At 37.0% G+C, this 22,500-nt stretch overlaps 1 protein-coding gene across 16 annotated transcripts in view; it reads left to right on the top strand.

The window, feature by feature from the left end:
• The window catches only part of LOC106869710 (phosphatase and actin regulator 2), a 372,706-nt gene that overhangs the window by 344,061 nt on the left and 6,145 nt on the right, over nucleotides 1–22,500 (top strand). For all 16 annotated transcript variants that reach the window (XM_089358127.1, XM_052970517.2, XM_089358129.1 and 13 more), the window contains 4 exons: nucleotides 9,285–9,340; nucleotides 13,731–13,792; nucleotides 14,771–14,908; nucleotides 16,313–16,389. In XM_089358127.1, the coding sequence (XP_089214253.1) occupies nucleotides 9,285–9,340; nucleotides 13,731–13,792; nucleotides 14,771–14,908; nucleotides 16,313–16,389 (333 nt within the window). The remainder of the gene's footprint in view (nucleotides 1–9,284; nucleotides 9,341–13,730; nucleotides 13,793–14,770; nucleotides 14,909–16,312; nucleotides 16,390–22,500) is intronic.

Genomic DNA, 22,500 nt, shown 5'->3' with positions numbered 1-22,500 from the left:
TCCCTGTCCTTGATACTGAACTTTGGTTAGAGACTGTGAACAACAGAGTGCAGTTCCTCCTCCACTCCTATTACATGAAACCCATAGCTTCAAAATATGTTGTTCACAAGAACTCAGCTTTGACACATAACATGAAAATTAACATACTGATAGCAGACTTAGTTAGGATAATGAACAACGTGTTCCCACTATGCAAACCCTATGAAATAAAGAAACATGTACAGAACTTCATGCACTGCATGCAATTCTCTGGATACGATCAGAAAGATAGGGTTCAAGTATACAGGGGTGCTACAAAGAAGTTAGATAAAATTATATGTAATGATACCAGTGGTACCTGCCCTAGATTTTGAAGCAAAGAATGGAATAGGATACAAGAGCTTGTGACAAAGCAAAAAAGGCAAACATGTAGTATAAAATCCACAAATATCAAGGAGTGATGTTTGTAGAGGCCACAGCCCATGGAGAACTATCTCGTAGATTTAAGAAAGCTCTGAAGGAGACCAAACTCAACATTAAGATTGTTGAAAAGCCAGGGAATTCCATCAGATTACAACTATGCAGGATGTACCCCTTTGAGAATACCCTATGCACCAATGATAACTGCATGGTACATAGGATTAGCCTGGCATGAACTGTAGAACTAGAAATGTAGTCTACAGCATAAGATGCATAGAAGGTGCTTGTAAAGACATGAACATGACATACATAGGGGAGACATCTAGGGGCATTGTGGAAATACTAAATGAACATTTGAGACAATATGACGACAAAAAACAGTCCTTCATACTCTACAAACATGCCAAGGATCAACATAGAGGCAACCTGGGTCAACTTGACATCCACATTTTATTCAAGCATCCAAAGGACCCAACACTCACACAAATACAGGAGTACATCCCCAGTACTAAATAGGAAATATACGTAGTAGATAATCACACTCCCATGTCCACAGTTTATATTTATGTACAGGTAGAATAGTTAGTGAACTGTTATGTAGATAGATGCATGTGTGTATGTGTGCGTATTACTCTCTTTACTCTCTCTCTCTCTTTTACTTGTTTCAGTCATTTGACTGCGGCCATGCTGGGGCACCGCCTTTAGTTGAGAAAATCGACCCCAGGACTTATTCTTTGTAAGCCTAGTACTTATTCTATCGGTCTCTTTTTGCCGAACCGCTAAGTTACGGGGACGTAAACACACCAGCCTCAGTTGTCAAGCGAAGTTGGGGGGACAAACACAGACACACAAACATACACACATACATATATATATGCATATATACAATGGGCTTCCTTCAGTTTCCGTCTACCAAATCCACTCACAAGGCTTTGGTCGGCCCGAGGCTATAGTAGAAGACACTTGCCCAAGGTGCCATGCAGTGGGACTGAACCCAGAACCATGTGGTTGGTAAGCAAGCTACTTACCACACAGCCACTCCTGCGCCTATATGTATATATTTATATACACATGTATGTAGGCATATGGATATGAAAGTAAACAGATACACATACAGACGGATAGGTACACAGGTTATATGGACAAGCACACATACACAAATGAAGACTGAAATGCATGACCATATACACACACACACTTCACTTCACACAAGGACACATATGGAGATACACATCCATACATAGAAGCACAGTACATAGTCACAAAAACCCATGGACACACATAAAAACAGAAACACATGAATATGCAGAATACATATATACAAACATACACACATACATATGTATATATGCAAACACACACACATACATACATGCATACACACACTTGCATGCATACGTGTGTGAGTATGTGCACGAACAAACAAAAAGAACGCAGATTGAATAACAGACTCAACAACTATTGGAAAGGTTGCAAGACGCAACGAAAATTTTAAAAAAGTAAATAAGTGGGAATTGCAATGTTACAGGCACTATTACATATATGATTTTATAGTTTCTAGTGGGTATATAATTAGGAGACTTACATAAAAGCCATTACAAACATATATAATATGATCAGTAGAAAGGAACAAATAGTTTAATCACCAAACACATGATGAAGTCAGACGAACAAGGCAGGAGTTTTCATGGGATAGTAATTATATATGTGTATGTGTGTGTATATATATATATATATATATATGTATGTATGTATAAATAAATATGTATATATATATATATATATGTATGTATAAATATATAAATATATATATATATATATATATATATGTATGTATAAATAAATATATATATATATATATGTATGTATGTGTGTATATATATATATATATATGTATATGTATAAATAAATATATGCATATGTATGTTCGTATAAATAGATATATGTATGTATGTGTAAATATATGTATATGTATGTATAAACATATATATATATATACACGTGTGTGTGTGTGTGTGTGTATATATATATATATGTGTGTGTGTGTGTATCAGACTTGATTTATTAAAGAAAGTTCAATAAATTTCATCAAATAAATGAAATGAAGCAGATTGGATATTAAAATAGATTATGCTTTTATTTCCTATTCCCAGACAATTGTTTTGGACAATAGAACCAAGATTTCTATAAAGAGAACATCATAAAGGTCAAGTTTGTATTCTTCAGTAGGTGAGATTTAAAGAAAAATTAAAAAAATAAACAAGAAGACATTGAAATTATACATAGAATTTTTTCTTAGTTATCATTATTATTTAGGTATTTGTATATTCATACTTCCACTCACAATTATTTGAATTGAGACTCGATTCAAAAAATTGTGTGTGGCAGTATGATTATACAAATAGTTGTGATGGATATAGAAATAAGTATGAATGTACAAATATTTGTGAGTGGAAGTATGAATATACAAATACCTAAATAATAATGAGAACTAAGAGAAAATTCTCTGTATATTTTAGATGTCTTTTGTTTATTTTTATTTTCCTTTAAATCTCACCTACTGAAGAGTACAAAATTGACCTTTATGATGTTCTCTTTATGGAAATCTTGGTCCTTTTCTGTGAAACTATTGTCTGGAAATATGAAAGCATACTCCATTTTAACATCCTATCTACTTGATTTCATTTATTTGATGAAATTTATTGAACTTTCTTTCATAAATTAAGTCTGATATTGATTATATCTTTACATACTTTCATACCTATACGATTTAAAAATTCGTAAATAACATATGAAGAAAAGACATTAGAAATGTACGCAACAAATTCCTATTAAAGGTTGAAGATAAATTCATCCTGATAAATATGTAATATATATATGTGTGTGTGTATATGTGTATATATGTATATATATATGTATTTATATGTGTATATATGTATTTATATATGTATATATATATCTGTGCATATATATATGTATGTATATATGGGCGCAAGATTGGCTGTGTGATAAGAAGCTTGCTTCCCAACTCCATGGTTCCAGGTTCAGTCCTACTGCATGACACTTTGGGCAAGTGTCTTCTACTATAGCCTCTGGTTGCACAAAGCCTTGTGAGTGGATTTTGTAGACGGAAACTGAAGAAGACTGTTATATATATATATATATATATTTAATATATATATATATATATACAGGAGTTGGACAAAATAATGGAAACACCTTAAAATTTCAAACAAATTTATTTTAATATGGAGTAGGACCACCTTTGGCAATAATTACAGCTTGAATTCTACAAGGTATGGTCTCGTACAAAATTTGAGTTCTCTCCAAAGGAATTTTTGTCCATTCTCCAGCTAAAACCGTCTCCAGTTCTTGTAGTGATGATGGTGGAAGATATCGACTCCTCACTTATTTTTCTAAAATGCACCATAAATTTTCAATAATATTGAGATCTGGGGACTGGTGGCCAGATGAGATGTTCAGCTTCACTAGAATGTTCCTCATGCCATTTAGTAACGACTTTAGCTGTATGAATTGGTGCATTGTCATCCTGAAAGATTGTGTTTCCCTCCGCAAACAGTTCTGGATGAATTTGATTAGATAAAATGCTTAAACAATCTTCACTATTAATTCTGCCATGAAGGGAAACCATTGGGCCGGCAGATTTCCAAGATATAGCCCCCAAGATCATCACAGATCCTCCTCCATGTTTAACAGTTAGAAGAAAGCAATCTGGCTGTCTCCATACGTATACACAGCCGAGAAAATAACATTCTTCCACTGCTCTAGAGACCAATTCTGTAGGTTTTTACTCCACTCTAAACACCTTGCAATGTTTGTTTTTGAAAGTAGTGGTTTTCTGATTGCAGCCTTCCTTTGAAATGCAGTTTTGTGCAGCTCCCGGCAAACAGTTTTTGTGGAAACTGGGTTCTCAAGGTGGTCATTAAACTCTGCAGTAACTTTGGGAGCTGTACTTTAGTGATCCTTTCTAACAATTCACGTAAGAGTTCCTATCTGAAAGTTTTGGTTTTCTTCCGGAGTTTTGTTTCAACAAGGAGGTTTTTCCCTCTTTTATCAAAGGCTGTCATTACTTTGGAGACAATACTTCTTGATACACCAAACATTTCGGCTGTTTTCGCTATGCTAGCGCCTGCCATATGAGTACCTACTATTTGACCTCTTTGAAAGTCTGATAGGTCTGTAAGTTTAATGAATTTCAATTACCTTTTTCTGATATCTGAAAAGAAACAGCAATTTTAGCAAAGCATATTAAGCAAAAAGCATAAAAATAAACAAGCTTTTGATGGTTTTATAGATATTTCAAAATTATGATACTATGATGCTAGGTGTTTCCATTATTTTATCCAGCCCCTATTATATATAGATACATAATGAAAGTAATTGAAATTGAAACCATATAATAGTGAAAGTATTAATAGAGATGTTATTGTTTCACTTTTGACATGTAATATGGAAACAGTGTAAGAGATAAGAGATTGCTGATCTCACATTAGGCAAGAAATTGAAAATATTTTTGGGCCATGACACTGCATAGACCCTAAGTAAGGCATGTGTAATATTTGAATGAAATTGGTTGGGTAGTTGTCGAGTTTTAGTGATGCACACACACACACATACATACAGACAGGCACATTCTCAGTTTTATATATATAGATGATTGATAAATAACCAACATGAGATGTATTGATAAATTAAATTGTGTTTAAAATTCAAAGCACTATTTTCTACCTTTTTTTCTGCTCACTCTTCTAAATCTATATTGTTCTATTAAGTTTCTTTCTTCTTTTTTTTTAACAACTTGCTAAAATATCAAAATGATGTTAGGTTTCTACTGTATGTGTCAGGTGCATTTAAATGCACCTGACATATATGTAGGTATGTGATAAGTGCTACAAAGATAATGTCTCCTAGAAAATTATCTTACTAAGTTTTTAGAATCAAGTGTTTCTTTGATCCAAATACAAAATTCAGCCCCTCTCTCTCCCTCTCCCCCTCTCTCTCTCACTCTCTCCCTCCCTCTCTCTCTTGTATATGTATGTATGTGAGTGCGTGTGTAAAGAGAATGAGAGAGATGCATGTGGATAAAGAAAAAGATTTAAATTGCTCAACACAGTAGAGCAGTGATGTTTCATTCTGCTGTTCTCCACTTACTTGTTATGTGCGACAAAAGGATTACAGGGCAAGAAACTTTCAGCAATAGTTCAGTGAATCGTTGACTTCAAGTAGATAAGTATATATACATATATATTCTCCTACTGTAATTAGAATTATATATCTCTCTGTGGAAACTGTCATTTTTCTTTCAATGCTTGAACACTAACATACTGATGTCATCTCAAGTGTGTGTGTCACTTTGGGATATGTACATACACATAGCATAGATATAAACACACAAAACACATATAATGAGACATAAGTACATACGTAAACACTAAATACAGACAGCACATACATACCAATGCACTTAACCCTTTTCATGCCAACCTGCTTTAAACCATTTTTGTTCCTGTTTTAAAGTGAGCTAAATTAAGACTTTCCATTAAAATTTCATGTTAATTTATATTCCAAAGTTATTTCACTGAATTATTCATTATTTTATAAATTTATAGAAAAAAGCAGTGTATTTCAACAGAAATATGGTAGCAAAAGGATAAATGTATCAACCTCTTTGGAGACGTATTTGCTGATACAATACAGTTACATACATAAAAAGAGTAAATAAAATTATCAGATATAGAGGAAGGGCAAATGTCAGTGTAGAGACAGATGTGACTGACAGGTTAATAGTGAGAGGTACTCTCTATGGTCACTGAACCTGCTAAGTTATGTGTGTGTGTGTGTGTGTGACAGATTGGGAGTAAAAGTTATGGTTTGTTGTCACTCAACCCACTGGCAGTGGGTTGAAAGTTCAGCATATATGTATGTATGTGTTCATGTGTTAATGGCTATCTGTTTATATATGCATTTTTTATAAATATATGTATGAGACTTGCTTCCCAAATACATAGTTCCAAGTTCAGTCCCACAGCATGGCACCTTGGGCAAGTGTCTTCTACTATAGCTTCAGGTCAACCAAAGCCTTGTGAGTGGATTTGGTTGATGGAGAGTGAAAGAAGCCTATCATATATATATATAAGCAAAAATGCCAACTCCAAAATCTCTCCAGATCAATGCAGTAGCTGCACTGACAAGCAACACTCACAGCCACCCCAACGTGGCTGTCCATTCAAGCGGACCCCACTGGGGTGGCTGCAAGTGTTGCTTATACATATGCTAGCAGGCATACCCGGCGTTGCCCAGGGCTGTTTGTTAAGTATGCCTGTTTGGTTATTAGCCCATTCACAGATGCACCTCTGAACTGAATGAAAGAAATCATAATGGCAGATGTTCCCTGCATTTGATTTATTTAGCGCAATAGTGAACATGCAGAGTCATATGCCCACACCATTGTCATTGTTTTCCATTGGGACAGTAGGTCGATCTGTAAAAAACCGGCAGTAATTGGGTTTATTTTCCTTACCACATAACTGCTGACATGTGCTGCTTAGCAGATAGAAAGGTTGAGCCTAAAGATATGACATAAAGAGAAATAGTATGTTTATCTGCTATTTCGCTGGGTTGCACATACAGCATTATCTGAACAAAAAATTTGACATGTGGCCTGTGCAAAAAAGATGAAAAGTGTAGTTGCCTACCTCACAATTGGCGGCACTTAACGGAGAGCATACTGTGAAGATTACACTAATGAAATAAATGTGACAAGGGTATGGTTACCTGATGTTTTCCTGTTTGCCGCATAGAACAACATCCATTGTTGTCTTTGCCCTGTAGTCTCCGTAGCACACACAGCAGCAGTTACATCTCTTTTAAGTCGATCTGTGCATTGTGCTGCAGTATCTGCAGCTCATGCAACAGCAGTTCAGGAAGCATCTCTTGTAAGTCAACCTGCGCCTTGTGTTGAAGTCTCTGAAGCTCATGCAGCAGCAGTAGAGGAAGTGTTTCTTGTTCGATGTGCTGAACATTGCTCATTGCAGCTCGTTGCACAGCAAAACGTGCTAACCAATCACAACGCTGCTCTTCACTTTCTCTTCTTCACGCTGAAGCCATCCTAAGTGCATTGAGAGAGTTCTTCCTGGCAGCATCCTCAGCAGATTCATTTGCACATATATGGTTACTTTCCTTTGCAGCATTTGTTTGCTAACCTATATTGGATCTTTTGCATCGAGGCATGGTTTAAAATTATCAGTTTATGCAATAGAAAAAGTCCTAAGGAAAAAGCGGTGAATGTGTAGCACCCAAAAAATAATAAAATGTAGTTGGCAAAAATATTAATCAAACAGATCGAATCAAGGATTTTTAATTTTGGGTAAGAGTTTTGAAGTGGCTAGTTTTAAGTTGGAATAGTTATATGAAAAAGAGCGCTCATGTGAAAACAGAGGCAAGTTGTAACTCGCAAATGAATACTGCTGGCAGTACTGTGCAAGCAGTCGATAAGTGCTTGCCAAAGCTAACACAGTAAAGTATTGATTTTTTCCAGCTGGGTGTGTGTCATGTTTTTCCACTCGCTCAAGCCAAATCCTAGGCAAATTGAAAGTAGTCTTTTTTATGTTGTGGGGTGCGGAATTTCAAGGAAAAAATTATAAGAAAAAGCGTCTTAAGTCAGAGAGAGAGCACACGTGTCAAATTTGGTGAAATTCGGTTGAAAATTGTAGGAGTAGAAGTGGTTCACACAACACAGAGAGCTTGCCTTTTAATATATAAGATAAAATAAAATGAGGATTTTGTGAAGCAGTGTGAGGTATAAATTTAAAGAATGTGTAAAGTCAAAACAATGTGTGAAGGTGCAAAGTACACTACAAAATGAAAAGAAAACAGAACATAGTTGCAGTTTTATCTTATATTTCTATATTTTGGGGTGAAGAGCCTATCTTCAAGAGATTCAGAAAAGTGGTGATTGGAAAAAGTCTGTTGCCAACTTCTTCCAACAATTGTTCTTCCGAATGTCCTGAGGAATGGGTCTTCACCCTGAAATATAGAAATACAAGGTAAAACTGCAACTTTGTTCTGTTTGGAAAAATGAATAGAAATAGCTTTTCTTATAATTTATCAACTTTTTAATAATTAGATTTTTATATATTTCAACCTTCACCATACTTCATCCTTTTGTCAGTATTTCTTTACACTCTATTTGTTGCATGTAGCTTCTTCTGCAGTTAATAATACTCCTGGTCTCGATATTTCAAAATATTTCAGCTCTAGGCTCTTCTGAGTTACAGTTGATTGGGATGTGTATTCTAAAGAAGTAGTTACTCTCTTTTACTTGTTTCAGTCATTTGATTGCAGCCATGCTGGAGCACCGCCTTTATAGTTGAGCAAATCAACCCCAGAGCTTATTCTTTGTAAGCCTAGTACTTATTCTATTGGTCTCTTTTGCCAAACCGCTAAGTTACGGCGATGCAAGCACACCAGCATCGATTGTCAATAGAAGACACTTGCCCAAGGTGCCATGCATTGGGACTGAACCTTACCACACAGCCACTCCTGCACCTATAGTTGTGTAGTTTTCCTAAACATGCTCTTTCTGGTCCATGAGATTACAATCACACACATATGACAGGCTTCCAAACAGATTGGTGAACATTTAAAATTTAAAACAGAAGCTGACAAGTGATTACGTCAATTTTGTTCAATGATGCATTACTTTTGTCATTTTTTAATCTTTAATCCTTCCTATCAGAAAGTACAAGTAACATTAAACCATAGCTTGTTTGAAAATAAAAATGATATTGTTGTACTTCAGAAAAATTGGATTATTTTTATGTTTCTCTTTAAAAAAAATACTCTATAATTGTTTGTTTTGACAGACGTTTAAGTTTGAGGCCAACACCTGAAGAACTTGAGCAAAGAAATATTTTACACAGTAAGTACTTGGTTTTACACTTCATTATACCCTTTGCTTGTTTGTAAAAGTTCTATATCATCTTTCATTTTGTGTGATTTGGTTAGACTGTTTCACCATTAACATTACCTTTATCTTTCTGATTAGAAGTTGATTGGGATTGTATTTCTTGTTAGCATGTCTGAAAGTTGTAAAAAGTCCTGTATATTTAGTCAGTCATATCGATGTATGGTATGAGATCGGTTTAATTCCTGTACAGTTTGATTAATTAAACATTGCTATAACATGCGATAACATGACCAAAATATAAACTTTGGTCATGTTATCGCATTATTTGTTTTTACCTCAACAGATAGGGTCTTCTCCAGATTTTCAAGGTGTTTAGGCTGGAGTATAAGAATCTACTCCCACTACCCCAAATGTTGCAGGGTTGAAATCCCGCTACCCCTAGTGCCACTGGTACTTGTTTTCAGCTGAATGTACTGGAACAATGTGAAATGAATTGCCTTATTGAGAAAAACAACTTACTGCCTAGTCTGAGAATTGAACTCACAACCCGACATTCATAAGCCCAACACCTTTAACCATCAGACCACATGCTTTCATATCAGATCATATAATGTTGGTTGAAGACTTTAGCAAAAACATGTCTTCACATAAAAAGTGGATATTTTGCAATATTTGATAATATAACTTATTAAATGTTTATATTCTCTTTTGCATATTTTCAAACAGAAAATGATCTTCTCATCTCTTATATGCAGATATATTTTGTCTAAGTATTCTCTCTATTTATTTAAATCCCATCACATAGCTTATTGCTATGTGATGGGATCTAAATAAATATAATATCTATAAAATAGATATAATATGACAATATTACAATATGACAAGAGATAATATTCTATCTATTTTTAAGGTGGTGAGCTGGCAGAAATGTTAGCATGCCAGGCAAAATGCTTAGAGGTATTTCATCTGTCTTTACATTCTGAGTTCAAATTCTGCCAAGGTCGACTTTGCCTTTCATCCTTTTGGGGTCAATAAATTAAGTAGAGTTGCATACTGGGGTCGATCTGATCAACTGGTCCCCTCCCCCCAAATTTCAGGCCTTGTACCTAGAGTAGAAAAGATTAAACAATAGAGCATTTTTGGGCTCTATAATGGAGACAAACACTGTTTGAACACAAAAGAAACACATTTTTTTGCTCTTTCATTTCCATGTCAAAAGGTTTTTCCATGGAAAATTATTTATCATTTGAAAGCTTTGGTTTTGAGCTTTCTTTCCATATAGTTTTAATTAAAATCTGACTGCTACATATCAGGTCAGGATCCCTTAAACAACACCCTGGAATTTTCATGCATTTTCAAAGTGGTGCCATGTTTCTTTTTTTTTTTTTTTTTTTTGCCTGCTGAACAGTAGTCCTCATTCTAATTCAGTGCATTTGAGTGCCATAACTTGAGATGTGTTAAAAATCATATATGCATGTAGGTGAATGTTTTAGCTTTACTTTGATATGAAACTCAATGGGGGTCAGTCAGATAATCATCACAAAATATAAAAGATTTTATATCATCAGAAAAATTAATTGCTAAGTAAACATATTTCTACAAGAATTTGCACTAAATTGAGTTAAATAGGGCCTCTAGAGTCCAAAATTGGCATGTAATCATTGTATTTATTGTTTCACCAATTGTTATAATGATACTTTTTTTCACTATAACCATGTAGTAACAATAAACATATAACAAAGCAGGGTAACAACAACGTAACAATCCAATAAACTCTCCACGAACTATTCACGAACCAAGACACCTTACAATTTTCTGTGATTAATGCCTACTCTCTCCATCTCTCACTCAGGCTGCTACAACTTATAGTTGTTCGGTCAAGTCTGTTCTTGCATACTTCTGTATACTTCTGGCCACTTGGTAAAACTATCAACACTAGGCGCCAGTCTAGTCAGGCAGTGTTTCTACAGCTGGATGCCCTTCCTAACACCAACCACTCCGAGAGTGTAGTGGGTGCTTTTTACATGCCACCGGCACAGGGGCCAGAGGAGGCTGGCAACGACTACAATCAGTTGGTGCTTTTTACGTGCCACCGGCATGGAAGCCAGTCAAGGTGGCGCTGGCATTGGCCACGTTCGGATGGTGCTTTTTACATGCCACCGACACGGGGATTGCAACTACAATTTCCATTTGATTTTGATGTATTTGACTCGATAGGTCTCCTCAAGCACAGCATGTCACCCTACAATCTAAGGTACTTTTGAGTGGCCTGGTTATGCGACACTGGTGTAGGTTACGGCTATGATCTCACTTTAATTGCCAGGTCTTCTCACTCACAGCATATCTCCAGAGGTCTCGGTCTTTCGGCATTGCCTCTGTGAGGCCCAACATTTGAAGGTCATGCTTCACCACCTCATCCCATGTCTTCCAGGTCTCCTTCCATCCCAGATTCTTTGAACTGTTTGGGAGTGGCACTTCTTCACACAGCTCTCCTCATCCATCTGTAGTACATAACCATACCAACACAAACGTCTCCCTGTCACCAGTAGGGTTAGAAGCTTTCTGAACTTTGCCCAGGCTATTCTTATTCTAGTGGTAGCATTCTCTGAGCATCCACCCCCACTACACACTTTATTTGAAAACAGGCCTCAGTCTTAGAACAGAGACCTAATTTATCTGACAGCACTTCAGGAAACAATTTTTTTTAATGTTTTCTTCAATTCAGCTGCTGAGTTATTTTCACTTGTAGGACAGCCATTAATTTTTTTGACTTATGGGGAGGTCCCATAAGTCAAACAACTCCAACCATTCATTCAATTTTAAAAAAGGTAAAATCGGACAGTTTTTGCAACTGTATTATAGAAGCTAATACGTCTTCTATTATTAACAACTTATCACAAAAATTTAACTGACCTACCACTATCGAGATTTATATCAAAATAAATCTAAAAAAGTTCCTCTACCTGCTTGTATGATTATTAACATAACTTGAGTTATAGCACTCAAGAACATTGAACTAGATCTAGGGCTACCATTCAGCAATCAAAAAAAGAAAAAAATTCCAGATGAACTTTGTGAATGGGTGGAAATACCAGGGTGTTTGAAGCACCCTGACATCTTAGGTAAGTGTCAGATTTTGATAAAACTACATGAGAACAAAGTTCACATCCAGAACTTTCAAGTGATATATGATTTTCCAAGGAAAATAGGTATGTTGTCATGATGTACCAAAAAATGAGTTTCTGCATAGTCAAACTGTGTGCCACCCCTTCCACAGAGCTCTCCAAGGATATTATTAAATTTATTGTAAAGCTCTAAATTTAGAGAAGATTCAGTTTTATACCCTATACCAGTGTAACAAAATGGAGCCCCTTACAGATAATGCATCACAATATAACCATGTCTGAAATGCTTGCAATAGCTGTAATTTCATTTGTAGGGCTGAGTTTTGAATCAGAACACCACATATGTTGGATTTCCTCCATTTTGATGGAAATTTTTCCCTTTTTTTTTCACCGGAGCCTTGCAAATAGTTTTTTACCCATCTTCTCTACCCCAAACTGATTTAGGCCAATTTTGAGGGCAATAGGCACTTAAAAAACAATGGGAGAAGCCTTTATGGTAGGAAAAAACAAATTTGAATTGAGATGAAAAGGTATGTGATTTAAGGGAGATTTAGCTGCTGTTTCTAGCACATCCCTTGAAGACCTTGTAATGAACTGGAAACAGCAGCTAAATCTCCCTTAAATTACATACTTTTTTGTCTCAAAATATTTTCATAATTTTTTTTCCTACTCTAAAGGCTTCACCCATTGCTTTTTAAGTACCTAGTGCCAAAAAAGAAATAGGCCTAAATCAGTCTGGAGGATGGGGGGAGGGTGAAATAAAATCACAAATCTTCCAAAATTTTTTCTCATAAAACTTCCTCCCATCATTTCCAATGCCATAATGAGAAAATAAATTCAACTTCTGTGGACTTACGTTGTCTTACTACTTAAACTGCATGCCCTCTACTACAATCAGGTTTTACTCACTGACTCACTTCTTCATATCAACATTTGACTTTTGTCTATTCTTTGTGTGTCTTTATATTTGAAACAGTACTTGGCCTAGTGGTTAGATGTTTAGATTCTTCTTCATAACATTGTGGTTTTGATTCCTAGTTTGAGAGGTACATTGTGTCATTAGGTAACACTTTATTTCATGTTGCTCCAGTTTACTCAGCTGGCAAAATGAATTTAAAGCTAACAGAGCAGTCATGGGTAGTGCAGCAGTGGTACATTCAGGAATGAAGAGATATGTCCAGTTATGGGCATTCAGTGGTAAACTACTATGGCCTACAGTCAGTTGTAGACTACTATATCCTATCTTTATCCTCTTTTTTTTTTTCTATCTCTTAAAGATAAATCAGCAGAAGAAGCTAAACAAGAAAAGGAAGAAAAGAAACGATACCTCATTCGGAAGGTAAGTTCTCTCTCTCTCTCTCTCTCCCCCTCGCTCTCTCTCTCTCTCTCCCTCTCCCTCTCCCCCCTCTCTCATTTTGTATGCCCCCCCCCCCATCTTTTGATTGCATGTGTGTCATGTCCCTTCTTATTTCCATTTAAACCTCAAGAAAATTTCTATTTCATTCACATGAATGAAATATTTTTGAACAATCCTCAGAAAGATTCTTTCTCCACCACCACTCACCACATTTGTCCAAAATTATGTTTTATATTGGTTCACTATATGTGTAGTGCTTTGTCTATACTGTGATTCCAACCAGTCATTCTCACAGAACCATGTTCGCCTTGTTCTCTGCATTTATCTAAAACTTTGTCATTTCTTACCCTTTGTTCCTACAACACATTTATTCAGTCTTTTCAACACTTTATAACAAGGCAGTTCTTTATCGACATGGACAGCTATGGTGATGCTATGGTTGAAAGAACAAGAGGAAAGAAGTGACAAAGTTTTAGACAAATGCAGAGGACAAGATGAACATGGTTCTGTGAGACTGACTTCTTAGAATCATAATATAAAGACACAGCACTACATATATAGTGAACCAATATAAAACATAATTTTGGATAAATGGGGATTGTTCAAAAATATTTCATTCATGTGAATGAAAGAGAAATTTTCTTGATGTTGAAATGGAAATGAGAAGGAATATGATAGGTAGTCTGGAATTAACAAGATACAATTTAATTAATCCAATTTACTCTTTATACATGTTAATACAGATATGCACATTGATATTCTTCAATGAAATTGTAAACCTCTATTAAACAAATTTCTGTTGGGAAATTTAATCACTGCAATTTAACTTGAGAATATTAGTTTCTTACTTTATGACTGATATGTTAAAGGGTTGTTGTATGTAATGGTACGCAACATATCAGGCTTATTATAAATGAGCTGTCTGTAGATATTTCACATTTTGCACATTCTTTATTCCAGCTAAGTTTCCGACCTAGTATAGATGAATTAAAGGAGAGAAAAATTATAAAATTTAATGATTATGTGGAGGTGACTGAAGCTCAAGATTATGACCGGCGGGCTGACAAACCTTGGACCCGGTTGACCCCGAAGGATAAGGTAAAGTAATGCTAGTTTTTCAACTAATAACAGCAAGTTGTCCTAAATATTACCAGTCTTTTGTGCTGATTGTAGCAATATACTAACATCAACAACATTCATTTTTGTAGTGGCTACATTTTATTAAGAAATTTAAAATATACATATATATATATATATATATATACACATCATCATCATCATTGTTTTAATATCTACTTTTCCATGATCACATGGGTCAGACAGAATTTGTTGAAGCATATTTTTCTACAGGCAAATGCCCTTCCTCTCACCAACTCTCACTTGTTTTCATGGAAGATCAGAATTGAATGACTGACACTTGTTTACAATTATCACGACAAGGAAACAGTAACAAACACACGTACACATTCATGCGTGTGTGTGAGACAAGCTTCTTTCATTTTCCATGAAGCAAATCTATTGACAAGGCATTGGTCAGTCCAGAGCTATAGTAAAAAACATTTACTCAAGGTGCCATGCAGCAGAACTGAACATGAAGCCATGAGGTTGGGAAGCAAACTTCTTACCACACAGCCATGCTTGCACCTATATATATGTATGCATGACTTCAAACTGAATCTGGTAGTTGGGCCCTCTTTTAGTATCTTCAGGGTTTTGGGGAGTGTAAGACCACTTCTTAACCACTATTGTTTCCAGTTCTCTCTGACCCTCTGAGGGTCCCAACTATAGGTTAATTAACATGTCATAGAATTGCCTTCTAAAGGTCACTCACCAGACCTAGGGCAGATGATGCTCTCTAGCACTTTTTGTTGCTTATCTAAGACAAGATAACTCTATACAAATCCTGCATCTTGGTAACTTCTGGCCACATGACACTGTTGAACCTGACCTGTACAAGTTTGAAGGACAAGAGAATGGGATTGGCTTTGTACAAACCTTACACACTTGTACAAATTTTTCTGTTAATGGCAATAGGGAAAGAGGTGATAGAGACAGGTAGAGGATGCTACTGGAAGTCTTCAGCTCTGACCCTGCAGCCAGGTAGCCAAAGGGTGATGATTGTTTTCTACAGACCTGTAGCAAATGTAGATTTTGTACCTCAGTTGTGTCTTTCTGAACTTTCATTCATCAAAGTAACTAGAGAAACCACTATTTCATCATGTAAAAAAAAACTGTGATACGTCACTATGTTAGACTGTTCTTAAATAATCTGCTTGGATATTGGGTAACTAATGAATTATAAAAAATTAAACCTAATTTGACAAAGAGCAAGAAAACAGTTGCCTTTGGAAACAATAGATATGTGAGTTTTACTCTTTTGAGAGCCAATTGTTCTTTTCCTATCACAAATTAGTGTTTATATCATTTGTATGAATTCTTGTATGAAATCCATGCACAAGATACTTCTTTTTTAGTGACAGTACTTGGTTTGTTTGTTTTCAGGCTGCCATCCGAAAGGAATTAAATGAATACAAAAGTAAAGAAATGGAAGTCCATGAAGATAGTCGACATTTAACAAGGTAATTAGTTAGATTAGCTAATTTCAGAATATTTCTTCTTGACTTCTCTATAGTCTACCTTTTTAGAAGCCCTGTCACCTTTCCATTAACATCCCGTTATTCTATGAGATAAATATCTGTTGACATTTAGCTACAAAACTTTGTTATATGCTTCATGATTTCTCCTTTTTATTGAGTTCCCCCACCTAGTTGTGAACCAATGATGTACCAAACAAGTGTTGAAGTTGAATCAGTCAAATTGTAAATTCATGTTCCTAATCATAAAGTATATAACAGTATTCCATCTGTAAATATCAAAATTATCTTGGGTAACAGACTTAATTAAGAGAGCTACAGTAAACATTTGATCTCTTTAGTAGAAATTCACATCACTGGAGAGAAAGGAACCACAATGTTGCATTGTGCTGCAGCAGGATACAGCACATCATGTTATCAAGAGAGCACTTGGTGCAAATATTAGAAGTAGAGTGAATTCTAAGAATACCCATAGACCAATAGTGATGACGTCAACCCACCAAAATGTGCTCATCTCATCTGCTTTATATTTTTAAGTTTTGTTAAGTTTTTCTTAATTCAGAGACATTTAAAAGCTTTTTTTGACAAAGATGGTTGCCAGTCAAGCTGTACTGGCATTAGCCACACTCAAATGGTGCTTTTTACAAGCCACTAGCATGGATGCCAGTCAGGCAGTACTGGCATCTGCCACGACTACAATTTTACTCGGTTCAACATATCTACACAAGCATGGCATATCACCCAACGATTGAAGGGTGCTTTTAAATGAGCTAGTTATGCAACACTAGCATTGGCCACGACCATGATTTCACTTGGCTTGCTGGATCTTCTCTTGCACAGCATATCTCCAAAGGTCTCGGCTGCTTGTCATTGCATCCCTGAGGCCCAGCGTTTGAAGGTCATGCTTCACCACCTCATCCCATCTCTTCCACGGGTTCCCTCTACTTTTAGGGTGTGACACTTCTTCACACAGCTGTCCTCATCCATACACATCACATGACCATACCAGCACAATCATCTCTCCTGCACAGCACATCTGATGCTTCTCTTTTCTCTCAGGGTGCTTACACTCTGTCGTGTATGCACACTGACATTACTCATCCAGCGGAGCATACTAACTTCATTTCTTTCAAGCATGTCCTCAGCAGTCACAGCCCATGTTTCACTGCTATGTAATACGGCTGTTTGCACACAGGCATCATACAGTCTACCTTTCTCTCAGAACTTTGCCCAGGCTATTCTTATTCTAGCAGCATCCATCTTCAAAACTGATTTGGCCACCTAGGTAACGGAAACTATCAACTATTTCTAGTTTTCCCCCAAGCATGTGATGGAATCCGTTTTCTGTACATTTTCAGTGTTTATTGCACCTGTGCATCTTCCACACACAAAAACTATCTTCCAAGTTAACCTTCCTTTGATATTGCTGCACCTCTTATGTGTCCATAGCTTATACTGGGTACATCTTATGGAGTTTCTACAGATCAAACAGGGTCATCTACCTGAAAGGATCTGTGATTTGTCTGCCTTCCTACTTACTAAGACTTTGGTTTTAGCTAGGTTAACTCTGAGGCCCTTCGATTTTAGACTTCGCTTCCACACCTGAAATTTCTTCTCTAGTTCTGGTTGTGACTCAGCAATTAGAGCAAGATCATCAGCATAGAGGAGCTTTCAAGAGCAGCCTGTCTTGAATTCCTCTGTTATTGCCTGGAGGACTATGATGAACAAGAGTGCAATGAGCTCCTACCTGGAATTCTTTGCTATAGTTGTTGCCAATCCTCACCTTACTGATAGCATCGCTGTACAGCTTTCACAAACTACACCTCTATTCCTAGTTTCCACATTGACCACCAGATAAGGGATCAAGGTACCCTGTCAACAAAAGCCAAGCACAGAGGTTTATCTTTGGCTAGGGATTTCTCCTGCAGCTGTTTTATCAGAAATATAGCGTCAGTGGTGCTTCTCCCTGACACAAACCCAAACTGCATATCATCTTAACTAATTCTCTACCTAATTAGTTGGGCTATTACTTTCATTACGTGATCCAACAATTTGAAACCTCTGTAATTATTTCTATCTAAAAGCTCACCTTTACCTTTGTAGCAGTTGACTATGGTGCTGCTACACCCATCATTGGGTTTGACTCCATGTATTGCCTAGTTAACTATACAGGTGACTACCCTACACCACCAGATATTTTAAGCATCTCAGCGGTGATTCTTGATGGGCTGGGGTCTTACCTGTCTTCATACCCTTAATTGCTTTATCTACTAAGGTACTGTTGATTTCGATTGCTGGTCCCTTTGTTGGGTCAACATTTGACACTGTCTCCCATTCATTCTCTTTATTTAGCAAACTTTCATAATAGCATCTCCAAGACTCTCTCTTTGCAGCACCATTAAATGCAAGTGACCCATCATCCATGCGGATATATTTCTTTCCTATGACATCGCAATTTTTTCTCACACACTGTCTTGCAATTTGGAACATTTCAAGTCTCTGGCCCTCATGACGCAGAACGTTGGCAAATTTTTTCTTATCTGCTTCTTCTCTGGCTAAGTAAACCTCTCTCCTAGCTTCCCTTCTGGCAATCTGATACAGTTTCTTGCTACCACCACACTTCCAGTCCTTCCATGCCTGTTTCTTTTCCTTAATGGCCCTGTCAACTACATTGTTCCACTACCATGTCACCTTAGGTCAAGAGGGGGCTTTGCACCGGCCACAGATATGGTCAGTAGCCCTCAACAGGTCGTCCTGTAGGAACCTCCAGTTGTCCTCCACATTATGTGATGCTATATCCGCCACTTTTTCATTAGAATCTTGACATAATTTCTCTAAATCTCTGTCCATTCAGAGGATCCTTAAGCTTGCAGGCCCTTCTTTTCCACACTGGTCATCTTCTGGGCAGCCATTTAGCCCTGATCCTGAAGTCACTAACTACTAACCTATGTTGTGGGGTGCATTCTTCACTTGGGAAAGTTTGGGCATTTATAAGTAGCCATCTTTCTTATTTCCTGATGAGAATATAGTCAATCTGACTAGTGTGCTCACCAGACTGGTAGGTGAACAGGTGAGTGGCAGGTTTCCTGAAGTTAGTATTACAGATCAGTGTTCCCTACCCAGAACTCCAGCAGACTGGTCAATCCTCATTGCGGGAACCAAAACCATTGCCACTATTTACACCATGGAAGCTCCCTGGATGTTGTCCAACATGCTCATTGAAGTCACCAGCCACAAAGAGAAGGTCCCTGTCATTCATCGACAAGGTAGTCTGCAAGTGTGCTATAAAATCGGTCTTTCTGTTCATCAGGTAGCCCTGGCTGAGATAATGGTTGCAGCACTAGTCTAAGCTTAAGTATTTTATCACAGACTTTGACTACCTCAAATACCTTATCAAACCATTTCTCTGCAAGAAATATACCCATGCCCCCGATCCCGTCAGTGTTCCCTGCCCAGAAAATCTTATACCTATGTTCTTTGTTTGTGAGAAACCTAGCAGACCTTCTTCTTCACCTTACTTCTTGGATGCAACACAAATCTGCATCTCAACAATCTCACCAGACCTACCTTCCAATGAGCCAACTCTAGGGATGTGGAAGGTGTTGGCTGGGGAGACCTTGTATACGAAAATAATATTCAACCTGCATACACTTCACCATCGTTATAGAGGGGTTGCTGAAAAAGTTTATATCATTTTTTGTGTGATCCTAACCATAACTTTTCAGTGGGGTTCTCCAAAAAGACACTCAAAGACATTAAAATAACATCCCACCCCCCTCTACCTTCATCACCAGATACTTCGAGCATTTTTGCAACTATCCTTGTTGGGTTCATCTTGCTTTATCTACTATGCTGTTACCAACTTGAATTACCAGTCCTGCTGTAGGGTCAGCATGAGCTAGCCCATTTATCCTATGCATTCTGTATATTCATCAGCTTCTCATAATAGCACTTCCACACTGCCTTCTTTTCTATATTGACAGCAAGTATGCATCATTCGGCATACACTTCTCACCAATGACATCTCTGTTCTGTTTTATACATTGTCTTTGAAACTTGAACATTTCATGATCTGAACCTTGTGCTGCAGTACATGTGTGAATTTCTTCCTTTCCACCTCACCTTTTGCCTAGTATGCCTGTCACCTAGATGCCCTTTTAGCCATTTGGACATACTCTCCCTACTACTTACTACCTTCCCCAGATTTTCCAAGCCTGTCACTTATCCTTTACTGCCCAATCAACCATATCATTCCACCACCATGTTATTTTGCTCAGCTTCGCATCTGTTGTATAGCTTTAACAAAATTATTTTGTAGAAATTCTCAGTTTTCATCTCTGCTAGGAGTATCTAATTCTCTGAACAGTTCACATGCATCATTTATGGTTTCTCTAAACCTAAAATAAAAGATCCTGGAATTGGGAACTACAAGATCTTTTAGTTTCCATATCATCTTCTGTTTCTGTGCCTACCATAGTCACTATATATATATATATATATATATATATATAAAGGTCGGTCCTGGCAGGGCATAAAGACAGTGTATTTCCAATGAAGCTATCAATGGGCTATCAATGCTGTCAGATTTCAGACTAATTCTTCAAGTGTAGAACATCTTGGTACATGACAGTAAAACTGTTGTATGGATTTAGCAATGAGTAAAATATAATCCAAATAATGAGAAGGAACCTGTGGAAGAGGTAGACCCAGGAAGACCTGGGATGAGGTTGTAAAGCACGACCTTCGAACATTAGGCATCACCGAGGCAATGACTTCTGACCGAGACCTTTGGAAATATGCTGTGCGTAAGATCTGGCAAGCCAGGTGAGATCATAATCCAAGGCCTCTGCCAGGGGTGTACCCAGCCCACTTATGTGTACCTTTCCTTCATTGGACACTAAACTCCACTTGCAAAGACCTGTTGAGGCAAGTGAAATCAAAATCGAACTAACTTCGACGACTGGCACCCATGCCGTCTCCTTCATTGGACATTGAACTCGGCTTGCGAAAACCTGTTGGGGCAAGTGAATGCGAAATCGTGATGGCACTACCAGTGGAGCGCCAAGAGCACTGTCTGAGTGTGATTGTTGCCAGAGCAGTTGTCTGGCTTCCGTGCCAGTGGCACATAAATAGCACCATTTGAGCGTGATCATTACCAGTGTGGCCTTCCCGGTACTTGTGCTGGTGGCACGTAAAAGCACCCACTACACTCTCGGAGTGGTTGGCGTTAGGAAGGGCATCCAGCCGTAGAAACTCTGCCAAATTAGATTGGAGCCTGGTGTAGCCATCTGGCTCACCAGTCTTCAGTCAAATTGTCCAACCCATGCTAACATGGAAAGCGGACGTTAAACGATGATGATGATGATGAAGAGAAGGAAATAACTTTAAAACATCTTTAATGATCAGTTACAATTGTTTCTGTACCAACTCTGCTTGCACCACCAGTTGAAAATTTACACAATATTTGCAGTTTTAGACATTAGTGGCATTTCATCAGACTTGCATTAAAAGTCTGCTCTTACACTGTGCAACTTCCAGATATTGTTTTTGCTTATATCGGGAGTAAAAAAAAAAATGCAAATAAAAGTATGGTCAGGGGGTTGAATATTTAGTATAGAGAGCATGTGAAAAGAAAATGATATAGAAGAAGAAGAAAGAAAACAAGGACATGATTACGACAAATATGAAAGTGAGGAGGAAGGAGGTACAGTAAAAGCAAAAGAGAGCTAATCAGTGTGTTTGGATGAAAGATAGGGGTAAATTTTCGGAATGGCCAGTATGTAGTCACCAGTATCAAATTTCATGAGTATAGAACTATTTCAGTTTACCACTAGTGACAACATTAAAGAGACAAATGGGAAAGACCTTTGATGCATGTCTGATAAAGTGCCACTCAAATGTCTAAAACCACAAATATTGCATAAATTATCACTTCGAACTTTATCATTAACTGGCGTTGCAAGCAGAGTTGGTACAGAAACAATTGTAACTGGTCACTAAAGACATGTTAAATTTACTTCTCTGGATCATATATATATATATATATATATATATATATATATATATATGTGTGTATATATATATATATATGTGTAT

Source organism: Octopus bimaculoides, chromosome 9 (assembly GCF_046866305.1).
Source record: "Octopus bimaculoides isolate indiv1 chromosome 9, ASM4686630v1, whole genome shotgun sequence".
Taxonomy (NCBI): Eukaryota; Metazoa; Mollusca; class Cephalopoda; order Octopoda; family Octopodidae; genus Octopus; species Octopus bimaculoides.
Note: the sequence above shows the minus strand (reverse complement) of the source record. Positions and strands in the feature narration are given on the sequence as shown.